Source organism: Phalacrocorax carbo, chromosome 5, assembly GCF_963921805.1.
Source record: "Phalacrocorax carbo chromosome 5, bPhaCar2.1, whole genome shotgun sequence".
Taxonomy (NCBI): domain Eukaryota; kingdom Metazoa; phylum Chordata; class Aves; order Suliformes; family Phalacrocoracidae; genus Phalacrocorax; species Phalacrocorax carbo.
Window position 1 is genome coordinate 26,916,408 of NC_087517.1, and position 19,976 is coordinate 26,936,383.

At 39.8% G+C, this 19,976-nt stretch overlaps 1 protein-coding gene across 1 annotated transcript in view; it reads right to left on the reverse strand.

Moving 5' to 3' along the window:
• CCDC141 (coiled-coil domain containing 141) overlaps positions 1 to 6,158 on the reverse strand; it is a 101,172-nt gene extending 95,014 nt beyond the window's left edge. Inside the window, exons 1-2 of the mRNA XM_064451719.1 lie at positions 5,854 to 6,158; positions 4,158 to 4,280 (exon numbers count right to left, since the gene is read on the reverse strand). Of these exons, the coding sequence (XP_064307789.1) occupies positions 4,158 to 4,280; positions 5,854 to 5,955 (225 nt within the window). The 5' untranslated portion in view covers positions 5,956 to 6,158. The remainder of the gene's footprint in view (positions 1 to 4,157; positions 4,281 to 5,853) is intronic.
• Positions 6,159 to 19,976: the final 13,818 nt, after the last annotated feature.

Genomic DNA, 19,976 nt, shown 5'->3' on the forward strand with positions numbered 1-19,976 from the left:
GTGCAAACACCAGTTTATCAAAACAATTCTGAACATCAAAAGCAGTAATGTTCTAAAAATCACTGCTTTCTCATTCGACAGGTCTGTTCCTATTACCCCTTAAAGTACCATCTTTCTTATTGAGTGTTAATCTGGTTGTTCAGGGTTTTTTAACTCCTGTTAATGTTACTAAGTCAAAAAAACAATTTCCTGGAACAGTGAGCTGGATTACATTCCTTTTCCTCTAGCATCAGAAGTACTATAAACTGATCACTGGTCACTGTGCCAAATTTTGTCCTTCCTTACCCCTGTGAATCTGCAACATATGAAGTCGATGAAAGAATTTGGCCTGAATATTTTGATTCTTGCTTACAATACAGATACCGGCATGAGAAAAAATGAAGCAAAAAAACAAAAGGATGATCGAAACCCAGAATGAGTTTGCAAAATATCATGGCATAATGCCAGCATTGTCAACCATTCCATAAATTATCTTATAGAAGTCCATAAGTTCTTCAGCACTGATTCCAAAATTGTGTTTAGTATTAATCATCTAACTCTTCCCCTCAGCAGGACTAGTTTCACATTCACATCATTGTGGGTTTAGGATTTTTTGCCTGTCCTGCACAAATATTTAACTTCAAATTGGATTAAACTAATTAGCAAAGTTAACCATATGTGTATCAAGTACTGGTATCTGTCAGGAAACATGATTTATTTTGCATTTTCTTAATACAATAATACAGGAGGAACAGAAAACCAGTTCAAATCTGCCTCACTGCTGTACTTCAAATTCAGGTGACTGAAAAGTTCCACAGCATACAAAGTTGTATCCATTCCCTGAGGATCCAAGTGGAGAAATTCTTAATTATACTGTTTTCTACTTGTAAACAATTTCTAGCTCTAAAATAAAAAAATTTAAGGATTCCATCCTCTCTTCTTTTTAATGAAGCACAGTAGAAAAAAAAAATTTTTTCCTCCTGATGCAATGTAACTTTCTAATCTTTTTACTTTGAAAAGTATAGACTAATTAAAAAAACCAAATTGAGCTAATATGGCATTCAGCAACTTTTCAAATTCATACAGGTTTAATCATTGAAGCAATTCAGATCATCATCAATATAAATATTAGGTGTAATAAAAACACTGCTTTGAATTCAAAGATCTTTTTTTGATGGATATTCGTAATTTATTGGATGGAAGCCTTCATTTTCATAAATGTGCTGTTCTAGCCAGATATTTCTGATCAGCTGAATGCCATATCAACATTATTGCTGTTGCATATAAACCTTTTAAAAAGATATGTAAACCTGAGATAAAATATCACAATGTTGCCACATAACTGAAAGAAGTTTTACTTGGGCACAAAACCTTAGCTTCATCGTTACCTTTTTTCAGACTATTTATGATGCATTCCAGGTGCCAAGATCTGATTAAGAGCAAAAAGAAATATGTTATAAGATGCCTTAGACTATCATTGGTAGAGTCAGTTGGAACACGACAGTCAATGAAAATAACAACTTACAGATGATATGGAAGAATTAAAAACTGTACTGATAAGACTGCAGCTGGAAGAATGCTCATGTGTTTGTACAATTAATTATTGCTAAAATTTAGAGATTTATGTTTCTCAGTAAGGGCAACAGATCGAATAGAATTGCAGGTACTGGACACCATCAAAACAACAGCCTTTCAACCCCTCTTCTGCCCACGTTTCTAAATTCCTTTTTATCCTCTCATAAGTAAACTAAATCTTTATGTCGATAAGTGTTGAAGACTGAAACATTACAACCTCTTTTTCCATCTTCACATAACTAATGCATAATTCATGAACAAATGCTAAGTGGAAAAGATTACTATAATCGACACTTACAGACTGAGAATCATTCCTGTAAAAACTTTTGATGAGTGGATTTGGTAACTTAAGACTAAATAATTGCTGACAGCTGTTAGCAGCTTACTATAAGACAGAAAGGGTCATATCTGAAAAATGCACAGTCAGTATGAATTATGACGACACTACAGCCCTTAAATTGTTGAGGAAAAATAGTAATTTTTAACTTAATACTTTTACAGAATGTTCATTAATCAATGCTGAATTTTGCAAGGACTACAGATATAAAGCATGAAATAATGAGTATTTTTCCCTGAGATATTTGGATGACAAACATTCTTTAACTGTTTATGAATAATAGATTTTCTGATCTGATACAATCTATTAAGCTTTGGGGATCCAAATAAGGATCAGTCATCTGGGTTCAAGCAATCAGCCACAAGGCCTCTCAAATAGGAGTGAAAGATTTTAGAATTTTAATCAATATTATCTAAAATATTTGTGATAATTTTATTGTTTTACTAATTGTGAGCAGAAATCAAGGTAAACACTGGTAAATGAAAAACAACCTTCAGGTCCCATACATCTAGACTAATGGAAATAAAAGTCAAACATTTGAATGAGCATCAGAGAACATGAAATGCTTTTGGATTATTTACTTTTTTCACTATTCAAGTGATTTTTTTAATTAAATGACTGAAAAGAAACATATGCAAACATATCCAAAGATATCCAAGAAACATATATAAAACTTAATTTTAGTTTAAAGATTTAAAAACCAAAACAGAATAGCAGCTTGGAGATGCATCTAGATAGATTTAATCTATCACAGCTTTTGGTTTTTTTTTTTCCCCTCTCCCCTCCCTTTTTCTTTTTATTTCTGTTTTCTTTAATAGAATTATTTCAAGTTGGGGTCTATGGTGAGGACTTTATTGTTTTACTGTCCTTGTTCATGTCCTTACAAATTTTCAGTAGCGTCTATAATGTTTCCCTTAGAATAATATTTATATGATTTTCTTCCCCTTAGCAAACAACATTTAATATAAGTACATAACACTAAGATTTGACTTGGTGGTAAAATGTTGCCTGAACCTTTGTTTTTCTTTTAGAGATTGGAATTGTTATGTTTTCTTTTTCCACTCGTTAAAACTTATTTTTGTTAATTAGGAGACAAAACTCAGCTTCTTCCTTTTGTCAGTGTTTAAGAACTCAGCTAATTCTGAATTGTTCAAACAGGATACACCAGCTTGTTCCAAGAATGCCTGAGTGTAGCACTGGCAGCTATAAAAGCGAGACACTTCCATAAATAAAGATAGCAGAACCACCCTCTCTGGTTCTTAGATTCTTTTTTGTTTGGGTATTTGGGTTTTTTTGTAATGCTATTCTTCATACTATTCAAAATCCACACTATGCACCATATTAGACTACATTCTGTATATACTGTATTAAATTACCTCACATTTGAGATTTATAATGACTGGGGAAGCACAGTCACGAATATTAAATCAAGTGTACTTGATCCTATCCAGATGCTGTTTGCTCTTTCAGATCTGAATTTTATGTACTCTCAAAAAAATAAAATAGATGTAATCTATTAATATAAATTGCCTTGCCCAGCTCCAGGATTTTAAGGGGATTTATTTTTCTACAGATATAAAGTCAATCTGTCCTATCAAAATGAATTTTCTTCCTAGGTGCCTTTAGACTCTTCTCAGTGTCAAATACCCACATTTAAAACAATTCACTTTTTTTATGCAAGCATATCACTCTGTATCCAAGTGCCACTGTTATAATCTGCTTTTAAGAATGCTAAAATCTGGTTGTAGGTTTGTTACTTAGCTAATATCTTCCTAGCTCAAGATAAGCAATATTTAATGTTACAATGTCATTCTTATCATAACCTACATCAATTAATATTCAATAAAAATGTGCCTGAAATATCTGCCTCACACTTACAAAAAGCTTGCTTGTGTTTACAGCCGTTATAAGCTAATCAAACTTCTCGTAACATTGGAGAATAAAAGAAAACTGACATTCCATTATATATGGCGGTTACTGAGGTCTATAAGAATTTTTCACCTGACTTGGCAGTAACGTATAAAGTGGAAAAAACAGTGCATCTTCACTGATGTTGTGAGAAAACTGTAATTAACACTGAGCATATTTTTCCAGGGCAGAGGCCTAACTTTGATCTGTTATGCTGACAAAGGCTGAACATTTTTTTTTTTATGTGGAGTTTAACCCAACAACCACATTGCAACAGGAGGCCCAGGCAGCTATGCCAGCTGTTGTACCTCAACTATAATAACTACGTGTATATTTGTGTGGTCTTATCACATCTTACCTTAAGTTTAGCTAGGAGGAATTCATGATCTTGCAGTAGCTTTTTAGTTTCATCTTGATTGCTGCCAATTTCTAATAAATTTGGTGTGGATTCAGCCAGCTGAAGCTTCACCCATTTTCCACACTGTAATAAGTAAACAATTACAGCCATCAGAAAACACAAGCTTTCCTTCATTTACTCACACAGACTCTCAGCTCACACATACTTTCCACGGTCATAGGAGCACAGGGACCCATAAACACGTATTCAATTGCAAAATGAAGGTGCAAAGGATACAATATAAACTTCACTTCATTTGAAACATGTATCAAAATCCCAGACTCTAGTCTTATCCAATACCTACTGTGATTTTGGTTTTGCCTGTGAAGAGTGAGATTATCATAATGAACCAAAAATATATCTCCAACTCATCTCCCCTTTCAGCTGAAGATTGCATAGATGGTTAAGGAAACTTGGTGGGTGTAGAGGTGGGTGGAAGGTACAAATATATTACACCAGATGCAGAAACCATAACCCCAAATCTTATTTTTACCACACAGTTCCAACATACCTGTATACTGAGTATGTATTTAGAGAGATTGCACAACCAGCAGCAGGGACACTTAATAGCCTTTGGAATAGGAACCCAAACAGCAAGCTCCCATTGTGTTCTGGAGGATACACAAAGAAAGGAAGCTTGACAGCAACTGAAAGCATAGCTGTTTCTTTCCTCACTCTATTGCAAAACTGCTAGAGTCTGAGGACGGTGATAAGATGAAGCACTGATGTCACTGGAGGCTACCAGGGTTCCCACAGCACACAGGGGCAAAATAAAGAGTTTTCACCCTAAATCAAGCCTCCTTGCCACAAAGTTACTCCCCTGTGGCAGCAGACAGAGTCTCCCAAGAAGGGTGAGAACTGATAGGAGAAAACCTTCCCACCAGCACAACCGAGGTAACCCCATCCTGAATAATCACCCTAATTCAGTGACAGCCCATCTCGTTATCACCTGATTCTGCATTGCAGACAAACTCAAGTGGCTGAGGCTCGCATGTTTTCAAAGATACTTGGAGAATGAAGAATCAAACTGCCAATAAATTCCAACTGGGATTAAGTACATAGGCATCAAGCTTTACTACCCATGCCAAATTTTGTGCAAGTTGTAGGTGCAGATTCCAGCTCACATAAGCACCTAAAGACCTTTTCTAAGTACAGCTATATATACACAAGGGCTTCTACTAAAACACATGGGAATATGAATTCACAGCTTTCAAAAAATAACCACTCATTACCAGGTTTAGGCTTTTCCCACACCCCCCAGCAAATACATCAAAAAAAAAAAAAAGACCCAATCTGCATTTATGGAGTTGGTAGGCTACTTATTATGTAAAATTATTGCTGAGTATAGTTTAAAAATAACTCTTGAGGAGTCTTACTATGATTAATGGTAACATCATACTTATTAGCACATTTTCATGGTACTCTGCATTTATATCTTACTTTTTAAACAGAGTAGGAGGAATTCCTTGCCTCTAGGAGCCTACATATTTTGGCCAAATTATTTATTCTGTTAAAGAAAAAAAGGAAACAAAACAAGGCAAAACAACAAGAGCAACAACAACAAAAAACACAGCACCACAAACAGAAACAAGCGTTAACTTCCAAGGAAGCTCTATACAGCAGAAAGCCACAGACATGCTAGCAGTTGCTGCCTTACCTTAAGTACAGCTATAACAATACTGGCACCCCCGGCCTGAACAGCAACTGAACTGACTGTTGTTGTAGAAAGCTTCTGCTCCGAACTGGCTTCATTTGACATGGTGTTTCAAAACGGGACTTCATGCATTAAAGCAGACTTGAAACACTCTTGCAAGGTCCACTGCTCATTTCAGAAAGCGACAGAGTTACTTGGATTCATTCAGTGAAACAGCTCAGCTAACACTGATTAGTCTGCCAAAAAGAAAGAACAGGAGGTTAAAAATAGACAACTCCATTGAGTTTATCATTCTTGAGAGAGATTTGACACACCCCTAGTTTGGTAGCATTAAGCTGCCTGTTCTTTTTTGTCACCATCTGAAGTGTGAAGGGCTTCTTCCATGAACATCACCTGACACTGGCTAGCCAAAGGAAAAAAAAAAACAAACATTCTTAAATTAAAACAGCTAGAAGAAGTTTTAAAGAGTCTATACAGACAAGCCCAGTGTTTTGAAGTTTCAAAACATGCAACATATAACCTACATTTTTTAATTCTACAAGTAAAATATTTGCTTCTTTACTAGTTACTGAATATATTTGGTCAACATAATTCTTCCACTGAGTCAAACTATTTAAACAGGATGAACATGTATATATAAGTCAGATGCTGAATCAAAACAGGCAGGGGACTTTTCATCCAAAAATATTTAAGTATAATGACTATAACAACCAGAGAAAGAAACCAAGCACTTTGTGTGAATTCTTAAGGAGTGTTTTATTCTTGCTTAAGATAATTTACCTGCTTTTCAATTTAATTGTAAGTTGTTCCTATAGTCTTCATTTTGTTCTAAATAAGCATAAGACTGACCTCTCTAATAACTGTTTAACCTCCACTTAAGTTTGTTATTCAGTGCATGGAAATTAATAGACATGTTCAAATCACAGTATTGGTTTGGCATTTTAACTCTATTGCCAGAAGCCCAGAGCATGCCACAAGTAGCCTACAGTATGAGACAGCAGCTGCTAGATTTTCTTCCACAGAACAGCTGACAAAGTGACACTGGTGTTTAGGTTTGCAGGTCACTCTGGAAACACAATCCCACCCAAGAAACTACATACATAACTCTCCTCTAAGCACCTGCTTCCTTGATTTGTTTAAAAATATGTAACACTTAGATACATTTTAATATAAACTTGATTTGCTAATTGCAAACTAGAACAGACACCTGCAATGAAACCAAGATCTGGAAGCGAATTCTAAAATATTTTGGACTGGAAGAAACTTGGGGTATTTACAGGGAATTTGAACACACGTCTCAAGGTCTGGGATTCTTTGTTTGTTTGTTTGTTCATTCCCCCCCAAACTGTTGTCAGATTATAATCTTAATCTGATTGCCATCTTCAAACCGTGAGTTTCAAGCAGGGCATCCAGAAGTATGCGGTAGTGTTTTGGGCTGAACTAAATGGGCTTGGCAAATCAAAACAATTTTCCCATCCCTTGTGCCAAAACAGTCATGGACCCTCAAGCTGCCACAAGGGAATAAATATCACACAGTTTTCTGAAACTCCTTGTAACACCTGTGGGAGGCCTACGGACCCCTGCCACTGAAACATTATATAGGTATTCATGATATATATAGACTCATGTGGGTATTCATGTAATAGGTATGGCAGAACAAAACATTTGAAATTTAATGGCCACACAAAAACTGGTCCTGAAGAAAACCTCAAAACTGAATCAGAAGAGAACACTGTTAGGGTTTCAATAGAAAATAGATCCATTGTACAAAACTTGCTAAACACTCAGTATTTCCAAAAAACTTTCCAGAAGACAAGCAACTTTGGATTTTTTACCCTGCAGACAGGACTGAGAACAACCAGGTCTTGACTGCTGGAAAAACTGATGGGAAAAAACCAGTCTGACCTCTTGTTAATCTTATAAAAGGAGTTACAAACCAATTTTGGTACTATGTCAAAGTCTGTCCTTGAGTTTTTTTTCTCTCAAAAGCACATTTTAAGTATACTTTTTCATGGCACAAGTTGGGCCAATTCATCATCTCACTAGGGTAGCCAGACATAGGAGCTGTTTTTCACTCAGGTTAAATGAGGAATCATTTTTCATAGTGCTGACAGCTGGAAATCATGGAAGAACACTGCACTCAAGAAGTTGACCATAAGCAAATTTGGCAGCAGCTGAGTCAAGTGATTCAAAATGTCTGATAACAAATGCATGGGTACTGTATTGATTTGATTTATACTAAGCATATAAGATAGAGACAGGGAACATTGGAGTAGCAGGCAAAGGTAGCAAAGAATCAGAAAAGATCCACTACCACAACCTTGGGAGAAAAAGCTGAGGATTTTGGCATTGCACGATGAACCATTTCAGCTGTATCCAGGGAAACAATATTTAACAAGCACACCTTTCTCAGTCTTCTTTACTTACCTGTCTGTCATCTATTCCTCTGAAACAACAAAAAAAATCCTGCTAGAAGCCAGGAAACAGATGGGCTATCTGTGTCAGTAGAGAGAAAGACTTTCCCTTTGCTACTGCTGTGTGAAAGGCAAGAGTAAGAATAACAAAAGCAAACTAGCATTCACCAGCTGTCCATGAGAAGCATGAAAATGAACAAATGAACACAGGAAAAAATCTCAGGAAAATAGGAAAAAAGATCAAGTCTCTCTAGTGTAAATAATGTCAGGTATTATCTGTAACAACTATACATAAAAAGGATTTGAGAGGTAAACATGATAAAACTCATTTCATTTTCAACATAAAGCGTGTCTTATCAGCAGCTTTTTCTCATGTGTGGCAAGGGAAGCACACTAATCACAGTTTTGACACTATGCATAGGAAAAGGGCCTATCTGTCTTGGGGATAAGTTGCTTTTTGTTCAGAGCTTTGGAGCTGCCAGTGCACTATGAAAATGCCTCTGGGAGAGACAAAGTTCACTCCCTGCAGCTTCTAAGATGTGAGGTCCTTTACTTTGACTGGTTTGTAAATGTAACAGGTCTCCTTTTCTTTCCTTGTCTCACACCTGGGAGAAGAGGCATACACAGAGCAAGGGAGGGAACAACAACAAGGGAATGAGCGTCCCTGAAACTGATGGGTTTTGAGTAGCTTGGAAAAAGGTACATAAACACTGCTTCCCTCTGGCAGCCTGACCTGAATGAGGGACAAAGACGTCAGACCTCTCTGAGTCTGTGGTTGCTGCTTTTTGCTGGTTCCTACCATCTTACCTTTTGAGTAGGCACCATTTTCAGGTATCATCAGTAATGACAGCATGAAAGCAAGCACTCTGCAAGTCTCCCCAGGTTCATAAGAAGGGGGCTGTGCAGCCACAGAGGTCGCATACAAGGGCGAGGGTTGAGCAGGAACTAGGTATTCCTTCTGGAAGAGGCTCCTCTTTGCCCCCCTACACTGGTTGAGTAAGTTTCTAGAATGACAAACTAGTTGAAATCCTAACCAAGTTTTGTCATTCCTAAAAACCAAAACCAAGTATGATAAAAACTATGTCGGCAGCAGTAGCAGTGAGGGAAGGAAGGCGGGAAGCAGAGACACCTCCTCCCAGGGACCAAAAAGTACATGAATGGCATATGGGGAACAGTAACCTCTAATACCATCTCTTTCTTCATGCTTCATTAGAAAGAAGTGTTCCTTGCTGACAGCCACACTATGAAGGATGCCAGAAAACAGAGGGAAACTGAGGCTCTTACAGACATTACCCTTTTATTGAGGGCTGGAGAGGCAGGACAAGTGGGGGCCAGGCACAAACTGACTTCCCAGCACCCAGAGGTAGAGCAAGGAATAGCACAAGCTACTCCACTGCCCCTAGCCTGGCTATGAGGTTCCGACACAGGCCACAGCCAAGGAAAGTCTGTCCTCCCACAACCCCTGGTCCACCCAGGGGCCAAGGGGGACCCGGCCTAGCCTTGCTTCCCTCACGACAGTGAGGAGTTTCTGCTGCCAAAGCTACTGAAGAAGGGCCAGTGCCCCGAGAGGAAACTCTCCCCGCTCCCAAAAGCAAGGCTTTTATTACCTGCAAGAGGGAGGGAAAGGGCCAACCAGAGTAAATAAGATTAACTTCAGGTAGGTAACAGCTGAAGCACAGGCAGAAGCCATTTCCTTGTCAGCTTAGAATCCATGAGCTTAAGAAAAGGCAGTCCTAAAATAGCCTGGGACCCTGGTGGCCCCAAAAAGCGGGTTGTAGCATCTTTGCCACCATGGAAAGAAAGGGCACAGAAGTCCCATTAAAGGGCTAGGAAACAGCTATGAAAGAGTGCCCGAAAGGTAAAAGACACTTTGCTGCCCCCAGCAAAAAAAGCTAAGAATGAACCACTGCCCATGTTGCCTGGATTATTGTTTGGTAGTTCCCAGACTGATTTTACTTAAACACATACAGGTATAATGAAGCATTAGAGATTGTATCTTCCCATTCTTCCTGTACATTACCCTAACAAAAACTCTTCTACTCTTGCTTCTTCATCACCAGTCCTGAGGATACTTTATACCACCCTAAGAAAACAGCATGAAGATAAAAAGCTACCCAAAAAGCATCTTCACCTGAAGCACAGAAAAGACCAAAAGCAAAGGTATCCTGGTTCATCACTGACACACTGAACATGGCTCTGTGAAGAAAAAAAGAAAAAAACAACAACACTGCTAACTATAAAACCAACAGTGTATCAGAGATCGAGAAACGAGCAAACAGTTTAACATTGCTAATTCAGTTCCATGGTAAGAGCAAAATCACTATTCATTTGCTTCTAGGGACAACATTTTAAAAAACCCATACTGTAAACAGACCTGGGAAGCAACGACGGCTGATATGTTTCAGACCACTGGACATTAATTTTTCATGTCCCACTTTTTCATCCCAAAGCATTCTCTTCCCTGTATCCCACTTTTTGGATCCTAGAGGATTTCCATGAAGTATACATGCTATTTGTACTTAGTACTTGTCAAAATAGTACCTAAATCCCTAATATTTATTAAACAATAGAAGAGATCCACCAGATTTAACTAGGGCTTACAACCACGTTATACACTTCAACCTCCAGTCTTACTTTAAGAAAGCTCATATAGCCTTTAAATTTAGAACTCCAGCTTCTAAGTGTTACATAAACAAAGGCCATTCTTTCTAGTATCTGTTATTTTTTAAATTGTCTTCCTGTTCTTTACCTGGCTTATTATATACAGGGTGAAGAGGAATGCTGACACATAGGGACTGCTTACATTTTTATTCACTAGGCATCATGCTACCTAAATTCCTGAAGAGTGTACAGTCACCCTGTTTTCAAGTATACAGAAATAATAAACCAAGCTCGGTGGTAACCTACTCAATCTGATCTGCTTTCTTCGTATCTTAGCACATGACTCAAGGTGGGCAGCATAGAAAACCATGGTGTTGGGATCTCTACTCAAGAACCCCTGCAGCAAAACAAATTTCTGAGAATGTGTTAAAACATTAGTGCTTTCAGAAACAACCTCCTTTCCTTCTTAAATGTAACCCCAAGAAAAAAAAATATTTCTTTAAATTCTTTACTTGCAGATAAACCTGAGGTTTCATACAACAATAAACTGGAGGAAGAGGACAAAAAGCACCTTCGGGAAAGGAAGAGAGAGAGAAGGAGAGAAGTTGCCACAATGATTCTGAAGCCATTGGCAGCTCTGACTGATTAGCAGATGCACCTCCAAGCCAACTCATCTGAACAGATGTCTCCAAATCCAAACACATTAATAACTTGGTATCATTTTTCTTTGCAAGTTTAATTTTATTTTGCTGTCACAGCCAATAAAAAAAACCACAAGCTGGATTTATACCTTTCCTTAAAGTGACAGCTACAGGAAAGACTAAATGAAAAAAGTGACTTGATGACTATTCAAGTGTAAATATAATGACAAGATATAAACAATGAAAATTTTAACTGTTGAACGCGGTGAAGAGATTAAACAAACCAGAAAACAATACACAAATGTGAAGTGCAAAGTGATCACATCTCATTTTTTCTCACATCCCAGGTGAAGAGACCAGCATGTCCTCTTAAGGTTACTGAAGAAACGGCAGGGAGGCTATCTCCGCTTCAGTTTCCTCAGAATCAGCTGGAGAGTGGACTTACCCCATCAGCAGCCCCGGGAAAGCTGAACATTTCAGTCTTACTGGGTGTCGTCCAAAACAAATGCTGCACAGCCTATGAAGCTGTATGCTGATGAATACAAAAGTGAAGTAGTTTTAACAGCTCACAGGTAGCATGTACACTAGTCAGCCCAACTGCAAGCTTATCAATAGAGAAAACCATGGCCCAGCGTATTCAACTCCGTCAGGAGAATGAAGAGACATTAGATAGTTCATTAGTCCGTCGTTGAGACTCCAGCAGCAGCAGCAGCAGAAAGAGAAGCGTTTATTACACAAGATTAGTATGTTCCCTCGCCCATGCATGTAAGGAAAGCCAGCAGGACTTTTGTTACTAAATTCCTTGGGAGCATTTGAAATTCCTTCCTGATGTGGTGTGTTAGCACAGTGGAGTACAAACTCTGCACCAAATATAGATGTGAGACAGGCTACGCTTTCTCCCTGTAAAGAAGGAAGATTAAGATGCAGATTGTAACCTGCATCTAAGACTCAAGGCAGCTGCAAACTGTCCCACTAATAAGGTAACTACAATGACAGTTTTGCCCCATGTCACTAATTTCCATGCTTAACTTGCATTTACAATTTAGCTGTATTAAAAGACTGTTTCCCTTTAATTATTTGTCAATGTTTATGTATGAATACAGATGCTTGTGAAATAAAAACATCAGTTAAAAAAGTTACACAGTCTGTTCAGAGACAGTTACACCAGCGTAACTGGGTTCTTAGGACCATCTGCTAACAGTGAAACATCTCTGTTCAATCTTATCAAAAGTAATCAGCCAGCAATGATGCAAAAAGATTAGTATGAGTCATTCGTTTTAGAGGAGACTAATTAAATAATCATACTAACCGCACCAAAACATTAAAGCTGTATTGTTGTTATTGTTTGGAAGGGTTGGTTTAAATGGACACAAGTTTTAGAAATCTATGTTTAGAACAAGTAGAGAAGTATGTTGCACAGTCACCTTCTAATAGCACATTACTTTAGACAGCAGATATTGGAGAGGGTTTATCCAAAAAAGCAAAATTCAGCAGGGGAGTGGAATTGTAAGTATTAAAGAAACTTGGCTTTTAGAAACCTTTTTAAAAAGAAGTAATTTATCAGTAGAGTTATGAATAGCAGTGCTTTGTTTTCTTTGAAAAAGATAACTCCATCTTGTATAACCCTGCTCGTTGAAGGTTCACCCTGCTGATCGTTCCTCTGCATGTTCTAGTCACGCATTCGCTCTTCCAGACCACGGTACCTCAAACAGCGAGCACGCACCAGGTCCCGCCTCTCCCTTTCGCGGAAGCGCTGAATTCCGTGACATACTTAGAAGGGGGTTAAAAAGCAGGAAGTACTGAAGTCTTCCCCCTCCCCACTTATTTGTCTGGAACTGGGCTGTTAAACAGATGTGTGCTCACTACTGACACCCGAAGTAACGGGCGCGACTACAGGATATGAGGATACTCCCTCACTGCTCTCAGTTTAAGTGGCCCTTCACACCCTACAAAGGATGGCACGTAACAGTTCAGAATTCAAGTCCCACATAAATGTAAAAAGCATTGCCTATAATTAAAAGACTTCCCCCCCGCCGCACCCCCCCAATACTCTTTCAAGTAACTGAAGGGCAGTTAAGTTGGATTTAAATGTTTCAGAGCTATTGTTTGCCATCCATAGCAAAAACTCCTGCTGCTATACAATCACCAGGAATAGGTGATTTGTTCCTTGTTCTGTGCCTGGGTGCTCAGCCTTCATTTGATCTGAATGCTGCTGTCTGCAGTAGCAAGTGGTTCAGTGCAATAGGAGAGGTTCAGCAGACAAAAACTTGGTACTGAGATTCTTTATATATACCACTGTTTTTCACACTTCTTCCAAGTGACACTATGACGACTGAGCTGTCTGCATGGTAATGTGTACTACAAGACACCATAGTGGGGGGCAGTAGACTTAATCATGTGGGGAGATAATCTTAAATGAATGTATGCTTATCCTGGTGGACATCTGAGGAAAAACAGAAGCAAAGTGTTTTTTCTGGTGCTCCTTTCTGCTGGAGTGGCTTTTCTTGTAGTCTACCACGCAAACAAGCTCTGGGCTTGGGAAACTGAGTGCAGGCTGGTGAGATTGTATCATCCTTAGGACAGCATCACCTTTCCTGTGTCTTAGCTGGTGGCTTTGGTTTCTTTTTCCAGAACCTGAAGAGTGGAGGTTTTTTCTCCCTTCTTCTGAGGGGCTGCCAACAGCTCCATAGGTCTAGGCTAATGAAAAGATGCCATCTCTGCCTGCTCTCTGCTGCTAGGATGGATGGAGTAGGGATAAGAGCCTACAGCTGTTTCCTCAGGGAGGAAGTGACAGGAGAAAGGAGAGACTGAAAGTTCTCATTTTTATCACACAGGCTTCAGCTTTTGTTGGAAACACTACTCAGGAAGTGACAATGCTCTTCCAACCTCATGCTGGGCCATCAGTCCCCTTTGCCCATGTTTCTTCCTCAAGTGTCCTCACAGCTGGACCTCTACGGTTGCAGAAATTGCCCCTTCCCCACACACAAATATGCCAGAAACCAAGGTGTTCTCATGCCGTTTCCCATGAGAACCAATCCATGGATCAGGACCATAAGTAAGAGAGCGCTGTGTTACCTTGGTGTTCTGCACATTTAGCTCACTTGGGCACCAGGACCAGGTATCCCACACAGCATAGGACCCAGGCAAGTCCTGTGCAACAGGAAGATGCTACAGGAGGATTTCTGTCACAGCTCAAGGTCCTGAAGGAACTTATTTCAAAAGCATAGCAGCCTATGCTTTGCAGATGACACCAAATTGAGTGGGGAAATAGACACTCTGGAAGGGAGAGAGGCTCTGCAGAAAGATCTGGATAGGCTGGAAGAGTGGGCCAGCTAGAACCTTATGAAGGTCAACAAGGGCAAGTGTAAGGTCATGCACCTGGGAAAAACATAATCCAGGAGTGCAGCACAGACTGGGATCCACCTGGCTGGAGAGCAGCTCTGTGGAAAGGGACCTGGGGGGCCTGGTGGACAGGAAGCTTAACATGAGCGAACAGCGTGCTGCTGCGGCCAAGGCGGCCAACAGGATGCTGGGTTGCATCAAAAAGGGCATCACCAGCAGAGATAAAGAAGTCACTATCCCGCTCTACTCAGCGCTTGTCAGGCCACACCTGGAGTACTGTGTACAGTTCTGGTCCCCGCTATACAAAAAGGATGTGGACAGGCTGGAAGGGGTCCAGAGAAGGGCCACCAAGATGATCAGAGGACTAGGAAGCCTGCCATATGAGGATAGGCTGGGAGAGCTGGGTTTGTTCAGCCTTGAGAAAAGGAGGCTCAGAGGGGATCTCATCACCATGTACCAGTACTTAAAGGGTAGCTACAGGGAAAATGGAGACTCCCTTTTTACAAGGAGTCCCATGGAGAGGACAAGGGGGAAGGGACACAAGTTGCTCTTGGGGAGATTCCGATTGGACACCAGAGGGAAGTTTTTCACAGTGAGGACAGTCAACCATTGAATAATCTCCCCAGGGAAGAGGTTGACTCAGCCACATTGGACACCTTCAAGAGTCGTCTGGACAGGGTGCTGGGCCATCTTGTCTAGACTGCGCCCTTTTTGAAAAGTTGGACTAGATGATCCCTGAGGTCCCTTCCAACCTGTGATAAGTGATACCAGAGATAAGTGTCACTTTTCCACACCACTGTACCCAGTGCTGTAATATCACCAGAAGCCTCCCTTCCTCCAGAGATATGTATAGAAAATCAGTAACTTTACTTGACTGTAGTAGGGAAAAAAAACAAGAAGTGGTCTGTCAGCATGTCCTTATTGGATTTTAATGCAGATTCCAGGGACATGGACCCTGGATCACCTCTGGAAGGTGCACACTCCTTTGCAGCCTCCCTCATTGTCATCCCAAGATCTGAAAGCCCACCTTGGCAGTGCATTCCCACTTCACAGGCTCTTCACACAGGGTATGTGGCTGCAATGCTCTGCCCAAGGTGCAATCAGTTTTGAGTCTTCAAGAACACTGCTTTCGCTCCCATGACTTCAACACAGCATTCCTGCTCTCTTATGCCCAACAGCAGTCATGAAAGTGGCAAACTCTCAGGAAGGCCACTGAATTGTTCTGCTGTCTGCTCCAAGCAGCTTCTTGTTCTTCCACCACACAGATTAATGATCATCTGTCTTGGGAACTCAGGTTTCTCCTCTTGGAATCCAGCAGGAGGCAGAAGATGTAGCACTCTCCATAGTAAAACAGCATAAAATGGGAGAAATGACGATTTAAAAAAGGATAAGAAAGAGAAGGAATTCAAACAGAGAGCTGGAAGAGAAAAGACTGGACAAGATTTTTGAACCAGGAGAAGTCTCTATAAATGATGAACAAGAAGCTGAGAGCTGCAAGAATGAATTAGGGACTGACCATCAACAGTACATGCAAAGGCATATATGGCACTTGGCCCTTTGTAGCAAGAGAACCACGTCAAGGTATTGAAAGAACTCTACATCGTTCAGGATCTGGCTACTGATGTGTGTTAGGTACAAGCTAAAAGAGCTTGTGGGAAGGTGGCACACACATTGGTCGAGAACCTAATGTTGCATTAAGTATTGGATCAATTTAAATCACATTTCGATCTCAGCTTCCAGATTAATTTTCTACTAAAGACTAAATTGTATGAAATAACAGTGCTCTGAGAGCCTGAGATGTAGTGAATGAACAGTCAGGCATTCACTGTAGTACTGCAGTATTGCTGCAAAACAAGTTGCTAAATTGACTGTCTGTGACCTTGCTGTCGGTGTTAGACTTGCAAGGTATAGGTTCTATCTATGACCATTTTACACATACACATTTACCATCTGCCAACAGCATCAGTGCTGATCATGCAAACAAACCAGTTGCTCAAATATATCTTTTCCAAGAGCTTTATCCATCACAGAGCATGAAGTAACTTGTCCAGGATCCTTTTGCCCAGACAAAAGTATTTTCCTGTCAATTGTGGAATAATTTATTTCTGACCAGTTTTTCCAATTTCTCAAACTAGCTTCAGCAGAAGCATCAGTCCTCTAGTGAACTCTGCAGTCAGCTGCTTTGATTAAGGATCCCCATTGCTTAATTACCTCAAATTTCACACTTGAAAATGGGTTTGCCCATGACAATAACAACCACCTTTGCTTGAAAAAGGATACAAATTGAAGTTTAATGATATGGTGGATAAAATATATTTTCTGGTATAGTCTCCTGTGATCTTCCTCACAGTGTGGAGACAAAAAGCAGGCAAGCACTTTAGTTGAAATTTGAAGCCAGACACAAAGCAGCACTGGGACCCTTTATATGTCCCAGGACTGGGGGAGGGGGGAGAAAGGAAATATCAAATCAAGTACAACTGTAAATTTCTTGCAGTTTTAAAATTGCACAGAGGTTCTTGTTTGGTTTTCAACCTTAACACAATTTCTATATGAGAATGCTTGAGGCAGTGTACTGCAGGGTACGTTCTCAGACATCACATCAATTTGCCTGGATGTTACGGTCCAAGAACAGTACTGTGTCCTCACTGGCAACAACAACATTGCTGGTGTGCTGAGGTAAAATTCACATAATGCAAAATAGCTTTCAGATTAAGGTTTTGACTGGTCACATTAAAAATACACTGACATTTTTACAGAAGGTTTACAGTAGATATCATGGCATCACTGGCTCTGCAGTAGGTTTTGCTCCAGTCTGTTCCTATCCTCTAATCTCCAAATGGTCATAAATCAGGGTGTTACTCTTGAGACATCTTGTCAGGCCCCGAGGTAAAAGGGACATAAACCAAGTAAATTTAAAATAATGCTAAGGTATTTGCAAATCCTTAATGTTTCATATTTGTCTATTTTTGCATAGGTTCTTTAAAATCATGCAATGTTTCACAGTACTTTTCAGATTTTAAAAAAATCTTAAATAATCCTTTTAAGCTGCAAGATGGAACATTAGATTTAGGTTTTTTTCTCAGTTATACAATTACTGTGCGTTGTTTCTTTAGCTAAAAACCAATAGAAAGTTTTAAAAATAAACTATTTCATTGCGTCCATTTTTTAAACTCACAGAGCTTTAATCCAACATAAGCAGTTCCAGGAGAGAGTTGAAAGATTAAAAGCCACGTTTCAATGAGGAATCCCAGAACTTGACCTAAGTCAACAGAAACTTTTGAGGAGTCCCCTGTTATCCTTTCATTACATGGAAGTCTTCAGAAGGCGGACATAGATGATGTACCTTGTCATCCCTTGTCAATGCAGCAGGATCTGCAGTAACTATGTTTTAGAACCTTGTTTTCAGTGTTCCAGGCATAAAAATATCATGCAAGAGTACTTTATGGGCTGCATAGGGTTGTTTTTGTTTTCCCCCTACTTGATCTGTTATTTGCCAAATATTCTGTAATTAAACCCCTTTCTCAGAGTTACTCCTTCTCTCTGTGCTAACATTTCTTCTGTTTACAGGGTATTTGATTAACTGCCTTCAAAGGATGAGCTTGATCTTCCCAAACTTCCTTGCATCCCACCTGTTGACACCACAGGATTTTTGTAATATTTCTATTGTAAATTAAACTCTTAAAAATTCACCAAATGGTTTTATTACACTTCCTTCATTTTTCCCTCCTTTCTTTTTGCTGACTACAGCTCTTCAGGTCTCATTACCATATATAGGAAAAAAACCCCATCACCATAGTGTTCTAAGATGAAAACTATTTGAGCTGTGCTTTTTATATCCTTTGGGGGTGTGTCTGATTTCCACGACTATAACATCAACCCACTCCCAAATATTAATAAGGTTTCCTTCCTAACAACCCTGTGAAGCAGGGAATGCAGCTGTCATACCCTCCCAACACACGCACTGGCAGTAGCAACCATTTAACCCTGAAAGTAAATTATTCTTTGGAAACAATGAAGGAACTCTTTAAAATGTCTGTTGGATCCCTTGCAAAGTCTGAGAAAATTGTTAGCAAAGAAGACAGTTTAGTGGCAAACATGTGGACATACCTCTGATAAGGTCCAGAGGACAAAGCCATACCTAGAGAATACGTAACAGCTAACAGTAAATGGCAAAAAGAACTCCAATAGTTCGTGTTTCTGTCACCTGCAGGAGCTAACGCCCTGGCTTCTTCGTGAGCAACTGGTTCTGCAGAGGTAATGCACCACGAAATGATGCCTGCAAAAGGCAGCTACCTAATGAATTGGCCATATATGATGGGTGGAAAAAAAAGACCCGAAACACAAAAACCCCACAACCAAAAAAACCAACAAACCACCACAAAACAAAACCCACCCACCTTACAAGGCTCACTGAGCATGTGGCTTCTTGTAGCCTTTTGATGCTGTTTCAAGCAAAGCATTAATAAAACCCCTGGCTAAAACTGACCACGTTACTGTGTTCCTTTGGATACATTTGTCTTGGGGAGGAGGAAGGCCATGCTCCGAGAGGCGGTGAGTGATACAAAGCAGACAATGGGGCATCACGTTCACATCATCACCACAGATATGTGGAGCAGCAGTCAAACGTGTGGAATACATTGTACAATCTTCACCCTGCTGCGACTAGCTTGCAATTATCTATCACCCAACAAAGGCATGCAGAGCTGCATACAAATGTTCAGAAAGAGAACAGTCTGCACTTAGTACCAGTTTAGAATATGGCTTATTCCCAAGTCTCTAAAAGTCAGACTCGCATAACTCAATCATAATATACCAAGTAACCGTGTTGTATACTTGCCTGTAGAAATGGTTAAGACACCATGAAAGCTACTCTCTTTCCAAGTGGTCTAAGAACTTTTAAGAGGAGAACAGAGCATTAAAAACATTTATCACTGGGCCAAGACTTAAAAAAAAATCCTGGCGTAATACTTGAGAGAAAAGTCCTACTGGAGCTCTCCAGCCCACTGGAACTCTGCAGCCTCTGACCCGGTGAAGGCATGGGGATCATGAGCAATCCAAGCATGCCTGGAAAGTCAGCAATGACAGTGGGAATTTGCTGCCACTTACCCAGCATCTGCAACTCTTGCTG